This window comes from Schistocerca americana, chromosome 3, assembly GCF_021461395.2.
Source record: "Schistocerca americana isolate TAMUIC-IGC-003095 chromosome 3, iqSchAmer2.1, whole genome shotgun sequence".
NCBI classification, from domain to species: domain Eukaryota; kingdom Metazoa; phylum Arthropoda; class Insecta; order Orthoptera; family Acrididae; genus Schistocerca; species Schistocerca americana.
In genome coordinates, this window is record NC_060121.1 from 331198455 (window position 1) to 331224032 (window position 25578).

The 25578-nt window shown below is 45.3% G+C and overlaps 1 protein-coding gene across 1 annotated transcript in view; it reads left to right on the forward strand.

Moving 5' to 3' along the window:
• LOC124605296 (protein white-like) overlaps nucleotides 1-25578 on the forward strand; it is a 278052-nt gene that overhangs the window by 161118 nt on the left and 91356 nt on the right. Inside the window, exon 2 of the mRNA XM_047136877.1 lies at nucleotides 10452-10737. Within this exon, the coding sequence (XP_046992833.1) occupies nucleotides 10452-10737 (286 nt within the window). The remainder of the gene's footprint in view (nucleotides 1-10451; nucleotides 10738-25578) is intronic.

Below are 25578 nucleotides of genomic sequence, written 5' to 3' on the forward strand. Positions count from 1 at the left end.
ACTTAGAACTACTTAAACCTAACTAACCCAAGGACATCACACACATCCATGCCCGAGGCAGGATTCGAACCTGCGACCGTAGCAGTCGCGCGGTTCTGGACTGAAGCGCCTAGAACCGGAAATCGTCATCACCCTGTGCTGCAAACGGGCCTGAAGATGGTAGATTGTGTCCCCGAAAGCGGTTGTAGTTAAATAAAACTAATATAGGCAGCTGATAGTGTTGTTGTTGGTGCACATAAATTGAACAGTAGTTGTCCCATTATCCATTAGAAGACGTATGTACGAAAAACATTTGTAGTAATGGCGCGATAAGTTGGCCGCCTACACGTAAGAAGTGATCGTTAAAATTCTGCACTAGTCGGACGGAGCACATCGTGTCGACTGTGGTCTGGTTGAGGTCGCTGCCAGCATGAACGATGTCGCAGTTGCGCAGTGAAGTGTTGTTGGTTTCATTGCGTGCGCGTATGATTTTGATTTACTACAGTATTTGTACTTATATTTAAATGCACTACCTAACATGAGACTTTCACAAAAGTTTGATAAGTGTTTTAAATGCCAATTTTCTTCTGCTCAGTGTATCGCATTACAACAGCCTTAATTAATTCAATGTTTCTTGCTACAGATAAGTAGCACATTTGAAGATGACCGTAACGCGTATTTACGACTCCACGTCACTTTCGTGTCAAAATTTGCACCATAGCAGCTGATCAGCTGATCGGTATGAGCCGCACACGCCCGTCATTTGTCGGTATTTGGCAACAAATAAGAGAACATTAGCCGTCGCACATTTTCTAACGTCGCAGTGGCTGCATTACTTACCCTTCTGGCCTTGAGCTAAGCGGCCAATTATATTTAGCTACGCCCGAATCAACCCAAAATCAGTTTAAATTATGCACATTTTAAAATATTACTGTCTCGGGTCTCAGTAAGTATTTTTGTTTGTTACTGAGCAGAGAAGCTACACAAGGTGCTCTTAACTATACTTGACGTTTTTTGATTCAGTTGTTAGCTGCTTGATGCTATATTGTAAAATATTGCTGAAACCGCGGGCCACACGAACAATTTATTAGAGCCGTATGCGGCCTGCGGGCCGCATTTTGACGATCACTGCTTTAGGATTTCGTATTTTTTGCTTCCGTGACCCGGTTTCGGCCAAGGTTTTCGGAGGGTTTCGTTGATTGTAAGGCAAATACCGAAAATGAAATTTCACTTCCAAGTATTCCCAAAAGGGCGCCCCTCTTTTCCCTCCTCCAACCTCTTCTCTTCCACCCCTCACTGGGTATTTGTCTGAAATCAACTGGGGTCTACAATAGGTCGGATTCCGAATAGCGTGCTCTGTCTTTCAGTGTAGAAAATGAGACTTTTCTTTTTGTTAAGTTTCCCAGAGCGTCCAAGCTGCTAGTAAATTCGTACTGCCCACCTTTGTGTGCGCTCACTATCCCCTATTCTCCCGTTTGGTATGGGTACAATACATTTGAGCAATACTGTACGATGCGTCTCACAAGTATTCTGTAAGCAATCCCCTTTTTAGACTAACTATATATTCTCAGTATCCTACCACAATGAAACAAAGTCAGCCAACCGCTTTACCTACGACTGAACCTATGTGATCATTCCATTTCAGATTCCTATAAATTGTTAAACCCTGGAATTTTAATGCGTTTCCTGATGACAATTGTGACTCACTGATCTTGTAGTCATAAGCGACTACATTCCTGCGTTTTGTGAAGTGCACAGTTCTTATCTTTTTAAAACTAAAACAAACTGCCAATCTTTGTACCAATTTGAAGTCTTATAAATAACTCACTGGTTATTTAAGCAGCAGTACTTCGTTATAGATCATCTGTGAAAATTCTGAGCTTCTTATTAATGTTATGTGCCAGGTCATTAATATACCGGATTACCCAAAAGTCTGTTAACATTTGAACAAACACTAATTCGCGGAATAATGTATGTAGACAGGTAAAACTGACACAGATGTCAAGATGTCTCAAGTGATATGAGGTTTTACTGAAACCAAAAACGAGAGGAAAGCCGGACAACAGATGGCGCTGGACAACAGCTCATCAGTGACGCCGCATGAGAATCGTGATGGAGGTACGCCGATATCTTAGGAATCGCATCATTCCTGGCCTGACTGATAAACACCTGCTGGAAGTTACGAATTTTATGCAGATGGCGCTCCACGTCATATTGCCACACTGGCGAAAGGTCTGTTTGCACATCGTTTGGTGAGGATCGCGTGCCGAGTTTGCACTTACGCCATTCTTAGTCTCTCAGGCCCGCACACCTTAATATATGTGATAACTTGTTTACTTGTAGTCGCAAATTTAGTGCGATCGTCCGACCTCATTAGGGATGCTAAAAGACAACATCCAATGGCAGTTTCTCACCATACTTGCTATTATGCTGTACGCTATTGTTCACAACATTGTCCCTCGGCTAAAGGTATCGTTGATGAATGGCGGCCGACATGGCGAGCATTTGTTGTAAACAACATCTTCCTTTTCAAAAATCAATTGTTATGCTAATTATTGCTTTTGTTTCATATGAAGCCCCATTTGTTGGTCTTTTTTGCACTTATTTTGTGTTCAGTAAAAGCCCATCTCATTTCAAGTATATATGTCAATTTTTGCCTCTCTGCCTGTATTTTTTCATGAAGCATTGAATTTAAAAATGTTAACGGCCTTTTCGGTCACCCCTACAACATAACAGAAAGGGTCCCAACACACTACCCTGGGGCACTGCTCAAATTAGTTGTGCATGAACGATGAGTTTCCGTCCAAGCTAGCATAGTGCGTTCACCCTGTCAAGGAATCCTCCTTTCAGCAACCAATTTCATTCGATGCCCCTGTGACCGTACTTTCGTTAATAAGCGTGACACTGAGTAAAATGCTTTTTGGTAGGCTAGGCGATAATTTAAGGTCCTCTGACGAACACTCGTCAGCCAAAACACGGAGAGGGAAATCAGATCGCATACAAAATAAAGACACTCGGAATACCAAGATTCTAACAGTAATTTGCTAAACATTCGTACAAAACGAAAACCTGTCGCGCTCAAATTATACTCGAAACCGTAAGCTGGCTGAAATCCGAAGTAGACAGCTCCGAAACATTGTACAAATATAACAAACTTTCCTTGAGAGCGAAAAGCTTCTGTCCACAAATTAGCACCGCTCTTGCGAAATACAGTTTGCTCTTTTCTCGCACGATATTCTGAGAAACATGCATGAAAGGCGACAGGTAGGTTCCATACCCCTAGATGTCCTAGATGTCCTCAAAGCATATTGCCTTGAACACTGTTAACTAGGGTCCGAGCATGTGGAGTAGGTGCTCAGATACGTGAGTGGCTCGAAGTAATGGAACCAGTAAGCTGGGGTGGACGGCGAGTGTTAATCAGAGAGAAAGGTGTCGTCGGGGGGTGAGTGGGCCCGCCCGTGTTCTCTGTATCGTACATATGCGATATGACGGATAGAGTGAGCAGCAATCTGCGACTGTTTGCTGATGACGCTGCGATGTACGGAATAGTGTTCAAATGGTTCAGATGGCTCTAAGCACTATGGGACTTAACATCTGAGGTCATCAGTTCCCTAGACTTCGAACTAGTTAAACCTAACTAACCTATGGACATCACATACATCCATGTCCGAGGCAGGATTCGAACCTGCAACCGCAGCAGCAGCGCGGTTCCCGAGTGAAGCGCCTAGAACCGCTCGACCACAGCGGCCGGCGGAATAGTGTCATCGCTGAGTAACTTGAGTGATACGCGATAATTTGAATGGAACTGCTTTTTTATGTCATGAATGGCATCTCGCTCTAAATATGGAAGATTGTAAGTTAATCCAGATGAGTAGGGAAAACAGTTCTGTAATGTTCGAATACACAGTCACGTCGATTAAATATCTAGGCATAATGCAGTAAAGTGACAAGAAATGAAACGAGCATGTTTGTTGTACGAAAGGTGAAGAGTCGACTTTGTTTTTTGAGGAATTTCTGGGAAAAGGTAGGAATTAACGACTTCGGTTTACTAGGAAAATTCTAGAAAAGTGTAGTTCATCTGTAAAGGAGACTGAAGAACACTTGAGCGACCTGACTGTTGCTCGAGTATTTGGGGTTCCCCAAATGGGATGAAAGGGAGTTATCGAATGAATTCAGAGGTGCTCTGCTAGATTTGTTACAGGTAGGTTCGATCAAAAGTAGAATACTGCATTACGAAAATGCTCCATGAACTCAAATAGGAATCCCTGTAGAGAAGACGACGTTACATCTGCGAAACACCATCGACCGCAGAACGATTCTACTGCAACCAGCGTACATTCGTCTCAAGGGGTTTGAAGACAACTAAGAGAAATTTTGGCTCGTACGGAAGCACGTAGACAGTCGTTTTCCCTCGCTCCATTTGCGAGTGAAACAGAGCAGGCAATTACTAGCAGCGGTACCACGTACCCTCCACCGTGGACCGTATGGTGGCTTGTGTACTAAGTACAGTACCGGATAAAAGCACCGGGACACATTATACTGGACGTTAATATGGGGTGTGTGGGACGCTGGGGTGCGGAACATAATCGACATTCTTCACTCATGCTCATAAATTAAGGATAATGCTGATACATGGTGAAACAACGCTCTGGTGGGCAGTTTGCGGATTTAAATCACCTCGGGTTATGATCATGCGGTGTATTTGACCGGCGGTCGTCGCACGGTGGCTGTGGCAGCAGTCCATATACGCAGAGGTGTGTTGGTGCATGTCAGAGTACGGTGCAGCGAGTAAGTGTAATGGTGACTGTGTGTTGAAAATGGCTCAAAAACACGTATTGATGACGTTATGATGGGTAGAATACTAGAGCGACTGGAGGCTGGTCAAACACAGCATGTCATAGCACGTGCCCTCCGTGTGCCACAAAGTGTGATCTCAAGATTATGGCAACGATTCCAGCAGACAGGCGCTACAGAAAGGGGCGTCCACAGTGTACAACACCAAAAGAAGACCCACCATCAGTGCCCGCAGACGACCACGGAGTACTGCAGGTAGCTTTGCTCGGGACCTTACCGCAGAAACTGGAACAGTTGTCTCCAGACAAACAACCTACAGTCGACTGAACAGACATGGTTTATTCGCCCGGAGACCTGCAAGGTGCATTCCACTGACCCCTGGTCAGAGGAGAGCCCGTAAAGCCTGCTGTCAAGAACACAGTACATGTTCATTGGAACAGTGGTCCCAGGTTATGTTCACAGGCGAGTCCAGGTATAGTCTGAACAGTGATTCTCGCCGGGTTTTCATATGCCGTGAACCAGGAACCAGATACCAACCCCTTAATGTCCTTGAAAGGGACCTGTTTGGAGGTCGTGATTTGATGGTGTGGGGTGGGATTATGATTGGTGCGCGTTCACCCCTGCATGTCTTTGTGTCTTTGACCGAAGAACTGTAACAGGTCAGATGTATCGAGACATCATTTTACACCAGTCTGTCTGCCTTTTCATGGGTGTAGTGGGTCCCACCTTCCTCCTGATGGATGATAACTCACGACTCCACCGAGCTGTCATCGTGGAGGAGTAACACGAAACAGAAGATATCAGGCGAATGACCTGCCTGTTCTCCAGACCTTAACCCCATAGAGCTGGGATGCTCTCGGTCGACGTATCGCTGCACGTCTTCACACCCCTAGAGCACTTCAGGAGCTCCGACAGGCACTGGTCCAAGAATGGGAGGCTGTACCCCAGCAGCTGCTCGACCACCTGATCCAGAGTATGCCAGCCCGTTGTGCGGCCTGTGTACGTGTGCATGGTGATTATATCCCACTGATATCGGGATACATGCTCAGGAAACTGTGGCGTTTTGTAGCACATGTGTTTCGGGGCGGTTTTCTCAACTTATCACCAATACCATGGACTTACAGATCTGTGTCGTTTGTGTTCCCTTTGTGCCTTTGCTATTAGTGCCAGTTTTGTGTAGTGCCGCATCGTGTGGCACCACATTCTGCAATTATCCTTAATTTATGAGCATGAGTGTAATTCGACCCAAAGGTGTGTTACTATGGTTCATGAAGGGACTCTGGACTGACCAGTCCATTTTAGGAATATTATTCTCCACAGACCATTGCCTCACAGATGCTGCTTTATGACAGCGTGCATCGTCATGCTGATGCGATCAGTCATCGTCTCCAAACTGTTCCTCTACTGTACACAGTACACAATGCTGGAAAATGTATTCATAAGCACAAGATGACCATGCCCTAACTACGAAAAATACCCATGCCATAACATAACTTCACAGTTGGCACTACCCATGATTGCAGGCAACGTTGTCCAGGTATTCCGCGAACCCATCGGATTGGCACAGAGGATAGCAAGATAAATCATTCGTTTCCATTTTGGCGACGCTCTTCACACAATCTCAAGCGTCTCTTAGTATTTTGCTTAGTACTGACTACAGAAATTTGTTGTTTATGGGTTGCTGCTCGACTATTTTCCTCCGTTCTTTTTAACTCCTTACACAATCATTGTGCTATCTTCACTGCTTGTATCATTTTGAGCTCACGAGAGATTCCTTCTGCTGGTTCCATGCGACTTTTTACAACCACCATTCGCAATGCTCTGTTCGTCAGCACTATCTACATCTACATCCATACTCCGCAAGCCACCTGACGGTGTGTGGCGGAGGGTACCTTGAGTACCTCTATCAGTTCTCCCTTCTATTCCAGTCTCGTATTGTTCGTGGAAAGAAAAATTTTCGGTATGCCTCTGTGTGGGCTCTAATCTCTCTGGTTTTATCCTCATGGTCTCTTCGCGAGATATACGTAGGAGGGAGCAATATACTGCTTGACTCCTCGGTGAAGGTATGTTCTCGAAACTTCAACAAAAGCCCGTACCGAGCTACTGAGCGTCTCTCGTGCAGAGTCTTCCACTGGAGTTTATCTATCATCTCCGTAACGCTTTCGCGATTACTAAATGATCCTGTAACAAAGCGCGCTTCTCTCCGTTGGATCTTCTCTATCTCTTCTATCAACCCTATCTGGTACGGATCCCACACTGGTGAGCAGTATTCAAGCTGTGGGCGAACAAGTGTACTGTAACCTACTTCCTTTGTTTTCGGATAGCATTGCCTTAGGATTCTTCCAATGAATCTCAGTCTGGCATCTGCTTTACCGACGATCAATTTTATGTGGTCTTTACGTTTTAAATCACTCCTAATGCCTACTCCCAGATAATTTATGGAATTAACTGCTTCCAGTTGCTGACCTGCTATATTATAGCTAATTGATAAAGGATCTTTCTCTCTATCTATTCGCAGCACCTTACACATGTCTACATTGAGATTCAATTGCCATTCCCTGCACGGTGCGTCAGTTCGTTGCAGATCCTCCTTGGGTGAGCTTTGGTTGTTCCTTTGCTTTTCCACTTCACAGTGACAAAATTAACAGTCGAGTTGGGCAGCTTTAGAAGGGGTGAAATATCCCTAATGGAGTCGTTACTCAGGTGACTGCTAGTGACTATAGTTCAATTCTTTTATCTTGGCGGTTCGCGCATGCCCGCCCAGACGCGGGAGATTGCTGCGTTGCCAGTTGTACACGCCAAGACAAGCAGCGCCATAGTATAGTTCGCAAACTTAAGTTTAGGGGGGAGCGCGCAGTTTATGAAGTAAAGCCACCACGGCCGCATTAACCCTTTAGCTGCTACAGAGACGTGCTCCCCTCATTCCGTGCTGTGCGCAATTTTGTCATCATTGCACTGCTCGCCTGTGCAGACACATGGTGTTTCGACTGCTTTGTCACACTTTATCATTCGATTTCACAAAAACTATTTGGCACAAAAATTTGATTTTTACACATCTTCTTGACTGATACCTTCCCCCCATAAATAACTTAATTTTGTTTCGATGTTCAACGCAGTTATTGGGCAGCATTAGATGTAGTAAACCATTGCACGAAATTTTGAAGAGTTTGCAGAGGTAAAAGTCCTTAGCGTATACTTTCCATATGGTCGATTTTAGTTGCTGCTAGAAATTTCAAAAAAATACATTCAAACGAATAAAATTCATGAAGTAAGACACTTCGATATTCCTTTTTAAATAAAGAAAATATTAAGCACCGAACAAGGTTTGAACTCGATTATGCTAACGCAGCTCGTCATTCATTAGAACTCCCAGAGAACTTTAAAATGTCACGCAAAATACCGACAAACACTGTTGGTATGACTATGAATTACTCATGTTTCGTCAAGTACAAAAGGAAATAAACAGTTACCACTGTTCTTTATTGCGAAAAAGTGGTTAGTGAGAATGATAACAAACACCTTTCCTTGCTATCGCCTGAATTAGGAGTCTTATTGCTTGTTTGGTTTAATTAATTAATAGAATATGAAGCAATTGGTATAAAGAATGCCTTTTCCAAACTTTCTATAAAACAATGTCTGCTATCAAGACATTGCTTTTGTTCAATTACTTTATTTATGATTGAACGTTTCTAAAGCTGAAGACAGTCGTCCGTGCTCTGCACTGCAGTCGAGCTCTGGCAATGTCGCTCTCTGTTCATTGGCTGACTGTGTTTTGTGACGTCAGATGCGCAGAACGAACCTAAACTCGGCCGCACGCACTTTAGTGAACGTTCGAAGTCAATCAGCTCTCATGACCGACCCATTTTGTTGTAACAGCTTCTCTACTGATAAAACAATGTTTCCAACCATGTTATATGTTGATGGGTCCGACTCTCCCGACTTTCCAGTTCTGCATTCCATACGGGTGTCCGCATACTTTTTATCGGGTAGTGTGTGAAGATGTAGACGAAATCGTGCATTAACGTGACTGCCTTGATCTGTGACTTTCAGGATGTCAAGTGAGAAAAGCGAGGGTTGGGTTTCGCATGAGCGTTGCTTTCGGAGTGCATGCCGATCGCCTAACCAGGGAAGAAGACTCTCTGCTCGAGAGACCGCATTACGTTTCAGCCTGGAATTGTTCACTATTTCTGTTCCGCTTCTTTTTTCACAGTACAGTATTTTTTTTCTTTATTGCTATTTAAACACCTTACATAAGGTGGTCTGGGAGCAGCATACTACGCTGCTCTTCAGCCACAAGTTTAACAATGAAAATACAGAGGAGACACAGAAGATACTGAACAAAGTGGGGGGCAAAAAACAGTAGACACAGGAACAAATAAAACGAAGCCGTTCACACTCAACGAAAAAACACTAAAAACTGTCGGCACTGCACACGAACACTGACGACTTAGACAGTACAGGTGAACGAAGGAGCGTGACGATGAAGAACACTAAACCACAAACACGATGGCACACACATGAGAAACTGATGGCGATGATTTCCGGCGCGCGAATGTCCACTGAACGTGTGCGAGTCTGGGGACCTGACAAGAGGGGAAGAAGGGGGTGGGGGAGGGAGAGAGGAGAGCAAAGATGCCAATGGCAGAGGAGATGGTAGGAGGAATGGAGGTATGGGGGTAGGGGAAGCCCAGGGGAGGAGTGGTGAGAAAGGGAGGAGGGAGGGAATGGGGAGAGAAGGGAGAGAGGGTGCCCAAAGGAACAAACACAGGAAGAGGATCAAAGTTGGTAGGAGGGGTAGATGGAGGGGAGGAGGGCATCATCAGGGAGGGGGAGCTGGCGGAAGCCACCTCGGGAGAGGGTACGGAGAGTGGAGAGATGGAGAGCAGGTGGGACGTGGGAATACAGGTGCGGTAGCGGATGGGGGTGGGAGAGGACGGGAGAGACAAGCGGGTGAGGAGGATCGAGTTTATGGGAGGTGTAGAGGATCCGTATCCATTCGAGGAAAAGGAGGAGGTGGGGAACGGAATAAGGTCGTACAGGATCCGTGTGCGGGAGGGGAGACGGATGTGATAGGTGAGGCGAAGAGCATGGCGTTCTAGGATCTGAACGGATTTGTAAAAGGTAGGGGGGCTGGAGATCCAGGCAGGGTGGCTGTAGCAGAGGATAGGGCGGATGAGGTATTTATAGGTATGGAGGATGGTGGAGGGGCCCAGACCCCACGTACGGCCAGAAAGGAGCTCGAGGAGATGGAGTCGGGAGCGTGCCTCGGCTCAGATCGTTCGGAGGTAGGGGGTCCAGGAGAGGCGACAGTCAAGGGTGACGCTAAGGTACTTAAGGGTGGGGGTGAGGGCGATAGGACGGCCACAGACGGTGACATAGAAATCGAGGAGGCAGAAGGAAGGGGTGGTTTTGCCTACTATGATCGCCTGGGTTTTGGAAGGATTGACCTTAAGCAACCACTGGTTGCACCAAGTGATGAATCGGACAGTTCAGTGTACCTTCTTCCTATTTTCACACTTGAACTGTGTTCAGTTTTTGACAGGCTCCCACTGGGCATTTTACCATTGAATTTGAGTGGGGAGGGGGGGCGCTAGGGAGTTTCCCTTGTAAGAAATGGACACAGATGGATCTGGAATAAGAGAGTGAGAGAGTGAGTGTGGGGTACGGGCGTGTTGCAGGTGAGCGGCGATGGGACGACGACGAGCGCGCTGAGCGGTCGCAGCGACTCGGACATGCAAATGGAGCCGGTCCAGTGGATCCGAGCGACCGCCAGGAGCGAGTCGAAGCGCGGCTCGCCAGAGGGCAGCGCGGGCAGCGGCGCCAGCCTGCTCGAGCAGCAGCTGGTCACCTACACGTGGCACCGCCTCAACGTGTTCGCGCCCACCCACACCAGCCGCCACCGCCGCCGCTTCTGGGGCAGCGCCGTCGGCGGCGACCAGCCGCGCAAGCACATCCTCAAGGACGGTGAGTCGCGCTGCCGAGTAAAGCTCCACTGACGGTTGTTGTGCTCTTCGCCTGCTCTGATGCCGCTCTCCACGCTGGGCTATCTACTTCAAACCTCTTCATCCCTGTATTTTTCACTCGTCAGTCTTCTGACTGGTTTGAAGCGGCCCGCCACGAATTCCTCTCCTGTGCCAACATTTTCACCCCAGAATCTGGCGGAGAAATTGACTCATAAGGATTAATAATGAAAATATATAATCATTTTTCGATATACACTGTCCGTGTAGTATCACTAAAGAAATTTCGTGATTTTGTCGAAATAGAGTACCAACAACTTCTCAGCCATAGCAAGACTCGATGGCTGTCACTATTTCCAGCCATTCAGAGACTTACAGAGATCTTTCCCGCTCTGAAATCCTTCTTTCTGTCACAAAACAAACCTCCGACAGTCCTAAAGAATGTTTTTTATGGACCCTATCAATGAGCTATATCTATGGCATATCCAATCATTAGTTGGCATTTTTCATAATTGTATTAGTATCTTAGGAAAGGAAGAAAACTCCCTTATCGATGTCATGAATGTGCTGTATTCCCTTCAGCACAGAAAAGATGAAAATTTTATATCTTTGAGTGTGAAAGGAAGATTGTTTCAAATGGAAAATGATGGTTATCCTTTGAAGGTGAAGAATTTTAAGTGCCAATTTGGTACCCTCTATGAAGGATGTTTGGAGTAGCTGAATATCTGGATGGAACCATTTTGTGAATTTTCTTGTTTTAAGTGGCTCGATTTTTCAGATATATCACAAGACCAGGTGAGAAGAGAAGCTTCTGGAGTTTCATTGTTAAAAGAAGAGTGCAATTTACAGGCCATCTATTAAGACATAAAGGACTCCTGAACACAATCATAGAGGGATATGTCGCTGGAAAAAGACCAAGAGGAAGACCACGACTGAGGTACATGGATCAAATCGTGAAATATGTGGGATGTAACACCTATAAAGAAATGAAGAGAAAAGCTGAAAGACGCACAGAATGGAGACAAGCTGCCATTGTAGCTGTTGCAAACCAATCCTTGGATTGACCACTACAGAAGAAGAAGAAGATCGTGGTCTTACGTGGAAGAATCAATCAAATTTTTGTTGAATAAATATATTAAAATTGACGATGAAAAGTGCTTTGATCAGTTCTCCAGTTTAAAAAAATTCATAGCCACGTATGATAGAAAATCAGACCCGGCCCACAAGAAGTGATGCAAGTATGTTGAGTCGTGTAACAGTGAGAAACAGTTTAGCAAGTTAATTAAAATTGCACAATTCTTATTCACGTTGCCAGCCGATAATGCTTGTGTGGAGAGGTGGTTGTTCTTAATAGAGGCACAGTGGACAAAGGAGAGAAATAGACACACTACTGACTGTAAAGGGGATTGCAATGGTAAAATTTAATTTTAGAAATTTGAATTGCAAGAACTTTTTTAAATATTTGTGTCAAGAAAGGAACTTTTAAAAAAGATTCAGTCAAATGAAAAATACGTAGGTGTGTGTAATGTTTTTATTTTTTTTCTTATGTAATAAATCTAAGAAATAGAAAGTGTCTTCTTTTTTCATCCTAAAATATGGAAAAGTCCTCTTTTTGGCACTCCGAAATCTGGTAACCCTACCCCAGAGTAGCACTTGCAATCTACATCCTGAATTATTTGCTGGATGTACGCCAAGCTCTGTTTCCCTCTACAGTTTTCTCCCTCTACAGCTCCCTCTAGTATCATGAACTTGTTCGTTGGTTGATTCGTGGGAGGGGGGACCAAACAGCGACGTAATTGGTCCCATCGCATTAGGCAAGGATGGAGAAGGAAGTCGGCTGTGCCCTTTCGCCGGAACCATCCCTACAATTGCCTGGAGCGATTTAGGGAAATCACAGAGAAACTAAATAAAGATGGCCGGACGCGGGTTTGAACCATCGTCCTTCCGAATGCGATGAAACGTAGTCCCTGATGTCTTAACAGATGTCCTATCATTCTTCCCTTCTTCTTGTCACTGTTTTCTGTTTATTCCTTTCCTCCCCGAGCCTACGGAGTACTTCCTCGCTATTTACCTTCCCGTCTCCTCTATATCTCTTTTGTTACGCAACTTTCCCTTCTACAATAACCTATGAAACCTTCCCTTATGATTTCTATCTCTTGCTTAATAATAACAAATGAAATCTTTCCTTTGAAATTAATTCTCTTTCTCAAACTTCGCATACAAATTTAAATGCTGCTTTCTGATTATTTCGACGAAACATAGAATGTGTCGTCGCCGTGGCCCTCAGTCGTTACCTGCAATAACCCAAAACTGTTCCTTACCTTTTTTTACTGTTACTGGATATCCATCGGACTGCAGCATCGAACTGCGACATGAATATACTTACTCTGTTTTACTATACTCACTTATCTGCTGGAAGGCTGTCATAGTAAGTGGCTGTACTTATTACCAAAGCTGACATTATTCTTTAATAGCAAAGCTGACGTTATTCTTTAGTTAATTTGACTGAAGTTACGTAACTTTTTCTTGACAACAATAAAATTTTGCAAAGTTTTACGTTGATGGCTTTTGGGATGGATTATAATCAGTAATGCAATATTGTTGGCAAAAATGAACTATATTCTGAATGAAATGATTGTACAAACGTTCAAATGGGACTTTCTTTTTACAATAATCTTACAACTAGCATTGCGCAAACATACCTTCAGTAGTCTTGAGTTTCTCAAAGAAATAATTCAATAATAGTAGTTCCTCTTATGATAATAGTTAGCTGATGTCTCTGTACATCCGTTTATAATCTCTTGTAAATCATAGCTGGTGGCTGGCAGACACACCGCTCCTCTCAACCTCTCGCTTCAGATCTGCTACCGACTCGCTTCACATCTCGCTTACTACTGACTTCCTACGAACGCTAAAGTGCGGTTTCTCCCGCCAACAATGCTTTCTGGTGCAGACAATCCCTGCTACCATTACAAGATGTATCAGTGTGCGGTCTTTCCCGCCCTTTTCTTAAAATGTATCCATACGCGGTCTCTCCTGCCATTTTTAAATTACATCAATGTGTAGTCTCTCCTGCCGACAATACTTTGGTGCAGACATTCCCTGATACCACAATTATTTCCAACAAGACAAATATTAATTATTCCTACTTAAGCCTATTAATAAAATATAAACATCTTTCATAAACCGTGGTTTGACAATAGACAATAGAAATATACTCGTCTTACATCAGTCCTCCTGATTTTCAACAGTCTTCTCTAGCACCATAACACAGCTGCTTCTACAGGGCTATTACAAATGATTGAAGCGATTTCATAAATTCACTGTAGCTCCATTCATTGACATATGGTCACGACACACTACAGATACGTAGAAAAACTCATACAGTTTTCAGAATGAGATTTTCACTCTGCAGCGGAGTGTGCGCTGATATGAAACTTCCTGGCAGATTAAAACTGTGTGCCCGACCGAGACTCGAACTCGGGACCTTTGCCTTTCGCGGGCAAGTGCTCTACCATCTGAGCTACCGAAGCACGACTCACGCCCGGTACTCACAGCGTTGCTTCTGCCAGTGCCTCGTCTCCTACCTTCCAAACTTTACAGAAGCTCTCCTGCGAACCTTGCAGGAAGTTTCAATAAAGTTTTGTTCGGCTGAAGCCGCACTTCAGGTTTCTGCCGCCAGAGCGCTCGAGAGCGCAGTGAGACAAAATGGCGGCAGGAGCCGAGAAAGCGTATGTCGTGCTTGACATGCACTCACATCAGTCAGTCATAACAGTGCAGCGACACTTCAGGACGAAGTTCAACAAAGATCCACCAATTGCTAACTCCATTCGGCGATGGTATGCGCAGTTTAAAGCTTCTGGATGCCTCTGTAAGGGGAAATCAACGGGTCGGCCTGCAGTGAGCGAAGAAACGGTTGAACGCGTGCGGGCAAGTTTCACGCGTAGCCCGCGGAAGTCGACGAATAAAGCAAGCAGGGAGCTAAACGTACCACAGCCGACGGTTTGGAAAATCTTACGGAAAATGCTAAAGCAGAAGCCTTACCGTTTACAATTGCTACAAGCCCTGACACCCGATGACAAAGTCAAACGCTTTGAATTTTCGGCGCGGCTGTAACAGCTCATGGAGAGGATGCATTCAGTGCGAAACTTGTTTTCAGTGATGAAGCAACATTTTTTCTTAATGGTGAAGTGAACAGACACAATGTGCGAATCTGGGCGGTAGAGAATCCTCACGCATTCGTGCAGTAAATTCGCAATTCACCAAAAGTTAACGTATTTTGTGCAATCTCACGGTTTAAAGTTTACGGCCCCTTTTTCTTCTGCGAAAAAAACGTTACAGGACACGTGTATCTGGACATGCTGGAAAATTGGCTCATACCACAACTGGAGACCGACAGCGCCGACTTCATCTTTCAACAGGATGGTGCTCCACCGCACTTCCATCATGATGTTCGGCATTTCTTAAACAGGAGATTGGAAAACCGATGGATCGGTCGTGGTGGAGATCATGATCAGCAATTCATGTCATGGCCTCCACACTCTCCCGACTTGACCCCATGCGATTTCTTTCTGTGGGGTTATGTGAAAGATTCAGTGTTTAAACCTCCTCTACCAAGAAACGTGCCAGAACTGCGAGCTCGCATCAACGATGCTTTCGAACTCATTGATGGGGACATGCTGCGCCGAGTGTGGGAGGAACTTGATTATCGGCTTGATGTCTGCCGAATAACTAAAGGGGCACATATCGAACATTTGTGAATGCCTAAAAAAACTTTTTGAGTTTTTGTATGTGTGTGCAAAGCATCGTGGAAATATCTCAAATAATAAAGTTATTGCAGAGCTGTGAAATCGCTTCAATCATTTGTAATAACCCTCTGTTCCAGTGTTCCCACAATCCATGTCTCACTGCCGTACAATGGCGTGCTCCATATGCTGCACACGTCCGTTCTTAGAATATTCTTCCACAAATTAAGTCACATTTTGATACTATTGTTGAAGTCACGAACGATGGCAGTCGAGTTTAAGCTTGTATTGCGCACCTATGTCACGTCTACTCCAACAACCGATAAACATTCAGTATGTTCTGAGCGCTCTGCTGTGAATGCCGTAGCTAATGCGAGCATTAAACGTGATAGTACCGAGTCGTTTAGTGAATTTCGATTCCATTTGCTACGAGTTGCTATTGTTGATAGTGGAGGTAAGTGATAAATTCTGCATAAGTAAGTAAGAGACATAATTTGCAGGATATACGCTTTCTCCAAGTGGAAAGCACGCACTTGCCCGTGCCGCTACTATCGCTTGGAATCGTCAACAAAGGCCGGCCGCTGTGGCCGAGCGGTTCTAGGCGCTTCAGTCCGGAGCCGCGCTGCTGCTACGGTCGCATGTTCGAATCTTGCCTCGGGCATGGATGTGTGTGATGCCCTTAAGTTAGGTTTAAGTAGTTCTATGTCTAGGGGACTGATGACCTCAGATGTATAGTCACATAGTGCTTAGAGCCATTTGAACCATCGTCAACACTGCCGTCTCCGCCCGTGACTCGACATGCGCGAAATGCCATCGTTCGTGGCTCGGACTATAGTAGACTTCTCTTGGCCATGAATAACCTTTTCGCAAGGTCTAGTCTGCTTTTAATGTCCTCCTTGCTCTGTTCGTCATGGGTTATTTTGCTGCCTAGCTAGCAGGATTCCGTAGCTTCATCTACTTCGTGATCACCAAATCCTGATGTAAAGTTTCTCGCTGTTCTCATGTTTGCTGCTTCTCATTGCTTTCGACTTTCTTCGATTTATTCTCACTCCATATTCTGTACTCGTTATACTGTTCATTCCATTCAACACATCCTGTAATTCTTCTTGACTTTCGCTGAGAATAGCAATGTCATCAGCGAATCTTATCATTGACATCGTTTCATCTTGAATTTTGATCCCACTCTCGAACCTTACATATATTTCCGTCACTGCTTCTTCAATGTACGTATATTGAAGAGTAGGAACGAAAGACTGCATTCCTGTCTTATACCCTTTTTAATCCAAGCACTTAGTTCTTGGTCCTCCGGTCATATTGTTCCCTCTTGGGTCTTGTACATATTGTATAGCAACCGTTTTTCACTAGAGCTTATCGCTATTTTCCTCAGAATTTCGAACATCTTGCACCATTTGACGTTTTCGAACGCTTTTTCGAGGCGACAAATCCTATGAACGTGTCTTGATTTTTGTTCAGTCTAACTTCCATTTTCTAACTTCCATTATCAACCCGTTATATCAGAACTGCCTCTGTAGCGCCTTTAACTTTCCTAAAGCCAGACTGATCGTCGTATAGCACATCCTCAATTTTCTGTTCTATTCTTCTGGTATGTGAGCAAACAGCCATCCATTTGAACCTGCTTGCCGTACTCAAACCTTGGTCTCCCTTCACAATTTTTAACCGCTCCCTTATTTCTCTCTATAGCCAAACTGTAGATTTCTCAGGATAAGTCTTATCAACCAATCCCTTCTTTCACTCGAGATGCTCATAACTTCCTTCTTGTCAATTCATGAAACGTTATACTTCCAATATCACATCCTAATAACGAGCGCAAATTTTCTTGTTAACCAGACTACTGAAACTGCAGTTTAGGGTAATGTACAAGGGATGGAACTTAAATAGTAGCAACTCTTTATTCACAACCGATACAAAAGAGTTACATGTTTGCACCTGTTACTGTCCTTCAAAGTAGTCGCCAGCATTGTGTAGAACCCGTTGCCATGTGGAAGGGGTACTATAACGTTAGCAGACCCTGTTCTGTTGATGGTGCAAATGGAGAGGTGTAAAGTTATGGTGATTCTCGTGTACGACTGTGATGGTGTTATCCTAACGCATTACGTTCCTCCACGGCAGACCGTCAGTGCACAATATTACTGTTCGTTTTTGGAGCATCACCTGCGACCAGCTTTGCGAAGGAAGTGGCGACACTTTCTGCGCAACCCACCCATCATTTTTCACCACAATGCACGGGCGCAAGCACCATACTCCCCGGACTTAAGTCCTTGTGACTTTGATTTGATTCCGAACCACTTTGTGGCATTCAATTGAGAACTGTTCCTGAGATTCGATGGGCAGTAGACCGCTCCATTCGCACCATCAACAGAACAGGCTGTGCTAACGGTGTACCACGCCTTCCACATGGCTGGCAACGGGTTCTACACAACGCTGTTGAATACTTTGAAGGACAGTAATAGGTGCAAACATGTAACTCTTTTGTATCGGTTGTGAATAAATACTTGCCACTATTGAAGTTCCAACCATCGTATTATCCTGTTGCAAAAGTTCGCAGCCTTTTAGTTTTGCATGTTGCTATTCCGGTTGCTATGGGTATATTTATCGATTGTCGTTTATTATTTGTATTTCACTGTTACTATTTGAGTTTATATATGGTCATTTTGTCGTTTGGAGATAGTGAGGCAGAAATCGGAACATTTCCGACTTATTCTTCCGGTTGACTTCAAAAGAAGGGCGACGACAGTGGAGGCAACCAGAAACATTTGCGCCGTGTGTGGGGATTATGCCATGGGGCTGAGTGGTTTTCTCGTTTTAAGGAGGATCGTTCTGACATTAGTGTCTCGTCACGTTCAGGAAGACATTCGGGGTTTGATGAAGATCATTTAAACGCATTAGCCTACAGTGTACTCGAGAATTGACAGATCTGATGAACTGTGATCATTGCACCATTGTGCGACATTTGCATGCAATGGGGAAGGTTCAGAAATCGGGTTATGGGTATCGCATGGTCTAATCAAAACCAAAAGCTCAGCTTGCTCGTCACCAATTGGCTCGTGAACAACACTGGTTTGTTCCTTTCCACTATCGTTACTGGTGATGATAACTGGTGTCTTTATGCTAACATAAGGAAAAGAAAGGAATAGTTGAGGGCAGACAAAGCAGCAACTATCCGTACAAAGGACTGCGCATCGACAAACGATAACGTTATGCATTCGGCGCAACAGCGACGGTTTGGAGTACTACGAATTGCTTCCCCGAGGTGTAACTATCACTGCTTACATTTACTGTCGACAACTGCTAAGTTTTTCAGACACAATACAAGAACAACTATCAGAAAGGCTACACCACGATAACGCCCTCCCGCACTCTGCCAGACTGACAAAAAACACTATACAGGAGTACTGTTGGGAAGTCATACCGAAAGTAACTTATTCACTTGAACTTGTGCCTTCAGATTTTCACCTTTTTCGTTCTCTATTGAATAGCCTTCAAGGAACTTCCTTTCCGGATGAAAATGCGCTCCAGACGGGACTCGACGATTTCCTCGCCTCAAAACCACGTGATTTCTACAGTCACGGTCTCGAAAAGTTACCGCAGCATTGGCAGGCTGTTGTAAATAGTGAAGGAGAATATATGATTGATAACTGAAGTCTCTGTTATGTCTTTCTGTTGCGTTTATTAGTCTTATGAAAAAACGCTATGTACTTATGCACCAACCCAATAACTGATGATGAAGTCCCATACTCCGTGACAGAGCTTAGGGGAACGATGCGGGAGACACGCACCGCCGTACTACGCAAGGTCCTAGTGGAGGTGGTTTGCGGACCGTAATGCGAATGAATGATGATTATGAAGACGAAACAAGAACACCCAGTCATCCCGAGGCAGGGAAAATACCTGACCCCGCCGGGAATCGAACCCCGGACCCCGTGCTCGGGAAGCGAGAACGCTACCGCGAGACCACGAGCAGCGGACAGCCGAATAACTAATTAATTTATAAGGATGTTGCGAGTTAGACTTGCCGACGTGTTTAAATCATAATGTTATATGCATAAAACTGCATCTCGTGCTTTCCCTGCTTCAGACGTCGGATAAACTGCGTCCTATTATGACGGCTGTCCGCTTTAATTACACGAATATGCGACGTCTGATTACAGGAGACCTCATTGCTTTAGATGCTGTAGCTGAAACTTTTAATTTTGTCGGTGTTCTGAGAGTCACTTCCTTCAATCGTTACGACAGCAGAAAGCGTTTTTCTAAAATATTAAAATATTTGGTACTACTCTTTCAGCCTGCTTTGGTTGTGATCTTTAGTCCAAAGACATCTCTCGAAGCTATTCTGTCCTGTGTTGTTAGTTTCACCACTGTAGCAGAAACAGGACTACGGCAAAACGTTATTGAGATCGGTGATTCCAATGTGGAGACCTGGCCTAGTTTCACCTGAACATTCCACTAATCTACAGGGATGCAGCAATCACTTCACTTTCGGAAACTGTCTAATAAGAAACAAGTCCTATTCTCCAAACATACAATCGTTTCTCTTGTTACATAACCTATTCTCATTGACCATTTATTTCAGATAGAAACTGAGGCAGTGCAAGGAAAGCGAACACAGTCGTCCACCAGTTGGACTACTCAAGGGTGTGCACCCACTGGGTTGCTCGCTGCCTAACAGAAGACCATAAAGGGCAACGAAGGACCATCTGTGAGGAATTGCTTGCGCGATACGAGGCTGATCGGGACCATGTTTTCTCGAACATCGTCACAGTCGATGAAACATGGGTTCGTCATTTCGAACCAGAAACAAAACGGCAATCCGTGGAGTGGCGCTACACGACCACTTCTCCGAGGAAGAAGTTCAAAGCCGCACCCCTAGCTGGTAAAGCCATAGCGACAGTCTTCTGGGACTCTGAAGAGATCACGCTATTTGATGTCCTCTCTCATGCTGCAACGGTCAACTCTGAAGTGTATTGTACTTCCCTCAGGAAATTAAAGAAACGGCTTCAGTGCGTTCGTCGCCACAAAAATTCTCCATGACAACGCAGACAAATACGGGCACCAGAGAGGTGCTCTCAAAAATTCATTGAGCTGTTCTTCCTCATCCACCACACAGGCTGGATTTCCCACCTTCCGATTTCTATCTGTTGGCCCAATGAAGGATGTTCTCCGAGGGAAGCAGTACATGGATGAGGAGGAGGTTACTGTTGGTGCAAGATGTTGGCTTCGATGTCGACCAGCAAAGTGCTATCCTGCAGGCAGCCAGGCCCTCCCAGTGAGGTGGCGAACGGCCGTCATGTTGAAAGGAGATTATGTTGAAAAACAGGATTTTGTAGCCAAAACGATGGGAAATAATATGGTGTACTGAAATCCTGAATAAAACCAACCCACGTACGGAAAAAATATGTGTTACATCACTTGAACTCTCGACGTACACTACTGGCCATTAGAATTGCTACACCACGAAGATGACGTGCTACAGACGCGATATTTAACCGACAGGAAGAAGATGCAGTGATATGCAAATGATTAGTTTTCAGAGCATTCACACAAGCTTGGCGCCGGTGGCGACACCTACAACATGCTGACACGAGGAAAGTTTCCAACCGATTTCTCATACACAAACAGCAGTTGACCGGCGTTGCCTGGTTAAACGTTGTTGTGATGCCTCGTGTAAGGAGGAGAAATGCGTACCATCACGTTTCCGACTTTGATAAAGGTCGGATTGTAGCCTATCGCGATTGCGGTTTATCGTATCGCGACATTGCTGCTCGCGTTGGTCGAGATCCAACGGCTGTTAGCAGAATGTGGAATCGGTGGGTTCAGGAGGGTAATACGGAACACCGTGCTGGATCCCAACGGCCTCGTATCACTAGCAGTCGAGATGACAGGCATCTCATCCGCATGGCTCTAACGGATCGTGCAGCCACGTTTCGATCCCCGAGTCAACACATGGGGACGTTTGCAAGAGAACAACCATCTGCACGAACAGTTCGACGACGTTTGCAGCAGCATGGACTATCAGCTCGGAGACCGTGGCTGCGGTTACCCTTAACGCTGCATCACAGACAGGGGCGCCTGCGATGGTGTACTCAGCGACGAACCTGGGTGCAGGAATGGCAAAACGCCATTTTTTCGGATGAATCCAGGTTCTGTTTAGAGAATCACGATGGTCGCATCCGCGTTTGGCGACATCGCGGTGAACGCACATTGGAAGCGTGTATTCGTCATCGCCATACTGGCGTATAACCCGGCGTGATGGTATGGGGTGCCATTGGTTACACGTCTCCGTCACCTCTTGTTCGCATTGACGGCACTTTGAATAGTGGACGTTACATTTCAGATGTGTTACACCCGTGGCCCTACCCTTCATTCGATCCCTGCCAAACCCCACATTTCAGCAGGATAATGCACGACCGCATGTTGCATGTCCATTACGGGCCTTTCTGGTTACAGAACATGTTCGACTGCTGCCCTGGCCAGCAAATTCTCCAGATCTCTCACCAATTGAAAACGTCTGGTCAATGGTGGCCGAGCAACTGGCTCGTCACAATACGCCAGTCACTACTCTTGATGAACTGTGGTATCGTTTTGAAGCTGCATGGGCAGCTGTACCTGTACACGCCATCCAAGCTCTGTTTGACTCAATGCCCAGGCGTATCAAGGCCGTTATTACGGCCAGAGGTGGTTGTTCTGGGTACTGATTTCTCAGGATCTATGCACCCAAATTGCGTGAAAATGTAATCACGTATCAGTTCTAGTATAATATATTTGTCCAATGAATACCCGTTTATCATCTGCGTTTCTTCTTGGTGTAGCAATTTTAATGGCCAGTAGTGTATATCGTTAATAATAAAATTTTCCAGTTGGCAATTGAAAGGTAAATGAACAACATACAATGCCTCAACTCAATGACGTGTGTCTTAACTGTAGGTACACTTTACGTAAACTAGTGCAAAATATTTGGTGCCTAATCATCGCTTCTCTTTCAAATGTAAATGCTTCTGCTCCAAAATTCGCATAACCTACACAAGAGGTTAACATGAACAACAATTTTTCAGAAATATGCTAAACAAAAGCCCACTGAACATAGCATAGCAAGTGCTCAAACACGCGTGGATACATCGAAATAATAAACGGTGTCTTGCATTAAGCGGAATTCGTCTCCAATTATGATACGATAAAGAGTATTTTCCGCCGTATACTTCACAGAGTACAGAAGTGGATTTAGAACCGCCCGTAACTGGCCTTTCGCACTTCCCAATTGAAGCGTTATATTTCTAGCGACCGCAAGCCGCCTGGAAACGTAGCCGCCTCTCCTCGCAGTGCGAAGGCGACATTCCAGCGGAGGTTACGTAAGGCGCCGGCAGGCTGACGACCCTGAGGAATCAGCCACCAGCCTCTTACCCGCCTCTGTCCTCGGTATCGGCCCCGCAAACACTCTCCTGCGACACCTCTGTCTCTCTCCAGTGACGACACTGTCCCTTACTCTCAGTTGCTGTACGACGTGCTAAATGGACATAGTACTGTTCACAGCACCCTAGCCACAGTATCTTTATTTCCGTTATTTTTATCCATATCCTTCTGAGAAGAACTCCACGTAATATTCTTGGTCTGTGAGAGATAGTACACCAGATTTTACATTCCAATCTCATTTTTTTAACATTTTAGATGCGCATCACGGTTTTACCGTCGTTTGCACTGATGGCTCCAAACAGGAGAATTTCATTGGCTGTTCTGTGGTGTTCCCTGATCATGTTACCCGGATTCGCCTCCCTGATGAATATACCGTTTTCGCAGCGGAGCTCCACGCGATCCTGAAGGCACTGGAGCTGATGCATCGTGTTCGGGGCGATCGATTTCTTCTCTGTTCCGATTCTCTTAGTGCCTTACAATCACTGCAGAACCTATACCCGACTGAGGAGATGGTCCAGCTGATATACGACCAACTGTACTTGCTTCTACGGCGAGGTAAGGAAGTGTCCTTCTGCTGGGTGTCTGGTCACGTAGGAATATGGGGCAATGAACAGGCCGATCGGGCTGCCAAGGAGGCCTGCAGAGAGCAGGAAGTGGTCCAGTGTCCTGTTCCCTTGCAGTCTGTCATTTCTGCGCTCCACAAGAAGTGCATGGAGTTGTGGGAGGAAGAATGGCTGGCGGTGACGGCCAATAAATTGCAGTTGGTGAAGTCAACAACTCGGCCGTGGCGTTCCTCCTGCCGGATGCTCAAGGGGGGAAGAAGTAACCCTCACGCGTCTTCGGATTGGGCACTGTCCTCTCACACATAGTTTTCTATTACGGCGGGAGGATCCCCCGATTTGTGATGCTTGTGGTGTGCAGATCTCTGTCTGGCACATTTCAACAGACAGCATTTTATACCGTGATGCAAGGGCAGAAGCACAAGTTGATACGGATCTGCCCTGTGTTTTAGCTAATGATGAGACGTGTGTGTCTAGGGTTTTAAAGTTTTGTGATGTGTCTGGACTCTGGCCTAAACTTTTAGGCTGGAGGTTTTAGTGTATTGCAAAGTGACTGGCTCCTCGCGTTTTCCTTGCGGTTAGCCAGCCACTACCATCTGCTATATTGTTTTAGCTCCCTCTACCACTTTCTTCCTGGGTTGTCCATGTTTTACTGCTGGCGGCACGCTTCGTCCCACGCTTCGGTGTGGGTAGGCACATATTTTTCCAAGCTGGTTTCCTGTGTCTTACGTTCTGTTTTATCTTATTGTTCTGAGTCTTTTGACACCCATCTCAATATGTTACTGAGCGGGCGCTAAAGACCCTGCCGTCATGCGCCCTTATAACCCTATTCATCATCATCATCATCATCATCATGTAAAACACAATGATGCCCCAGTCGCAGGCTAATTGTTGCCTGCCGCCTAGTAATGCTCACCCTCGTAATATGGAGCAGTGGCCAAGCGACGTGTGCAATTACCGAGAGGCTGTGGCATCTGTGGGGCTGGAATTCCTGTTTTAGCAGCTACGTGCGAACGTAACGGTGATTCTGAATGTCAGCTGCGCTTCTGGGTTCGCGAGGTGACACCATCAGTGACGGAAGAAACGGCTGTACGAAGGTCAGGATGAAGCACCGCTTCCATAGTCTGGACGTAGGTTGAGAATGTGTAACGTAACGGAATGGGACGATACATAACGAAGATCGCGATATACTTCATATCGTAATAACCGATACTGAGTCCTATGTATACGCAAACTTATATAACTAAATGGGCACACATTATAACGATATTACTTGACTGAATCAATGAAACTGACAAGGGAATGATCAAACTTGTCATACCGAAACATGTATTGCTTTTTTAGCACTGTTATTTAACAGTGCAAAACGTCCGTATGCAAAATTGTAGCTGCTGACATGAACTGGAAGTCACCTAAAAAAAATCACGAACATGGTTGTGTTTCCTGCTTGGCGCTTGCAGTGACGGTTGGCACTCCTGCAAATGGCGAGTCGCGGGCGTTGTGCGCATGGTCGGGAAGAGCGGCCGTCTTATCGCGGCGTTCACTAAAGAGGAATATCGCTGCACGGTTTTGGTGAAAGGGAAAACGAATATTCGTTTCTGTGGCGTGCACGACATTTTAATTTCTGGTACGTATTTCGAAACATACCGTCCTGAAACTGGTTAGAGATGTGAAAGATGCTCTGTACATGTTCATCTATACTCCGCAAGCCACTTTACGGTGAACATTCAGTCTCCCCTCACAGGTGATGGCGAACCCTGTAAATGTTTTGCTGCCTGCCATGGAGATATACCACAGACGCCAAATGAAGCAATCAACAAAATGGCTCTGATCACTATGGGACTTAACATCTGTGGTCATCAGTCCCCTAGAACTTAGAACTACTTAAACCTAACTAACCTAAGGACATCACACACATTCATGCCCGAGGCAGGATTCGAACCTGCAACCGTAACGGTCACGCGGTTCCAGACTGAAGCGCCTAGAACCGCAAGGCCACACCGGCCGGCGCGCGGAAACCATGCGACAATAATGTCTTACTTCATAAAATTGTTTACAGACTTCCAGGTCATGTCAACAGCTAAAATTCTGCATACAGACTTCTTGCAATGTTAG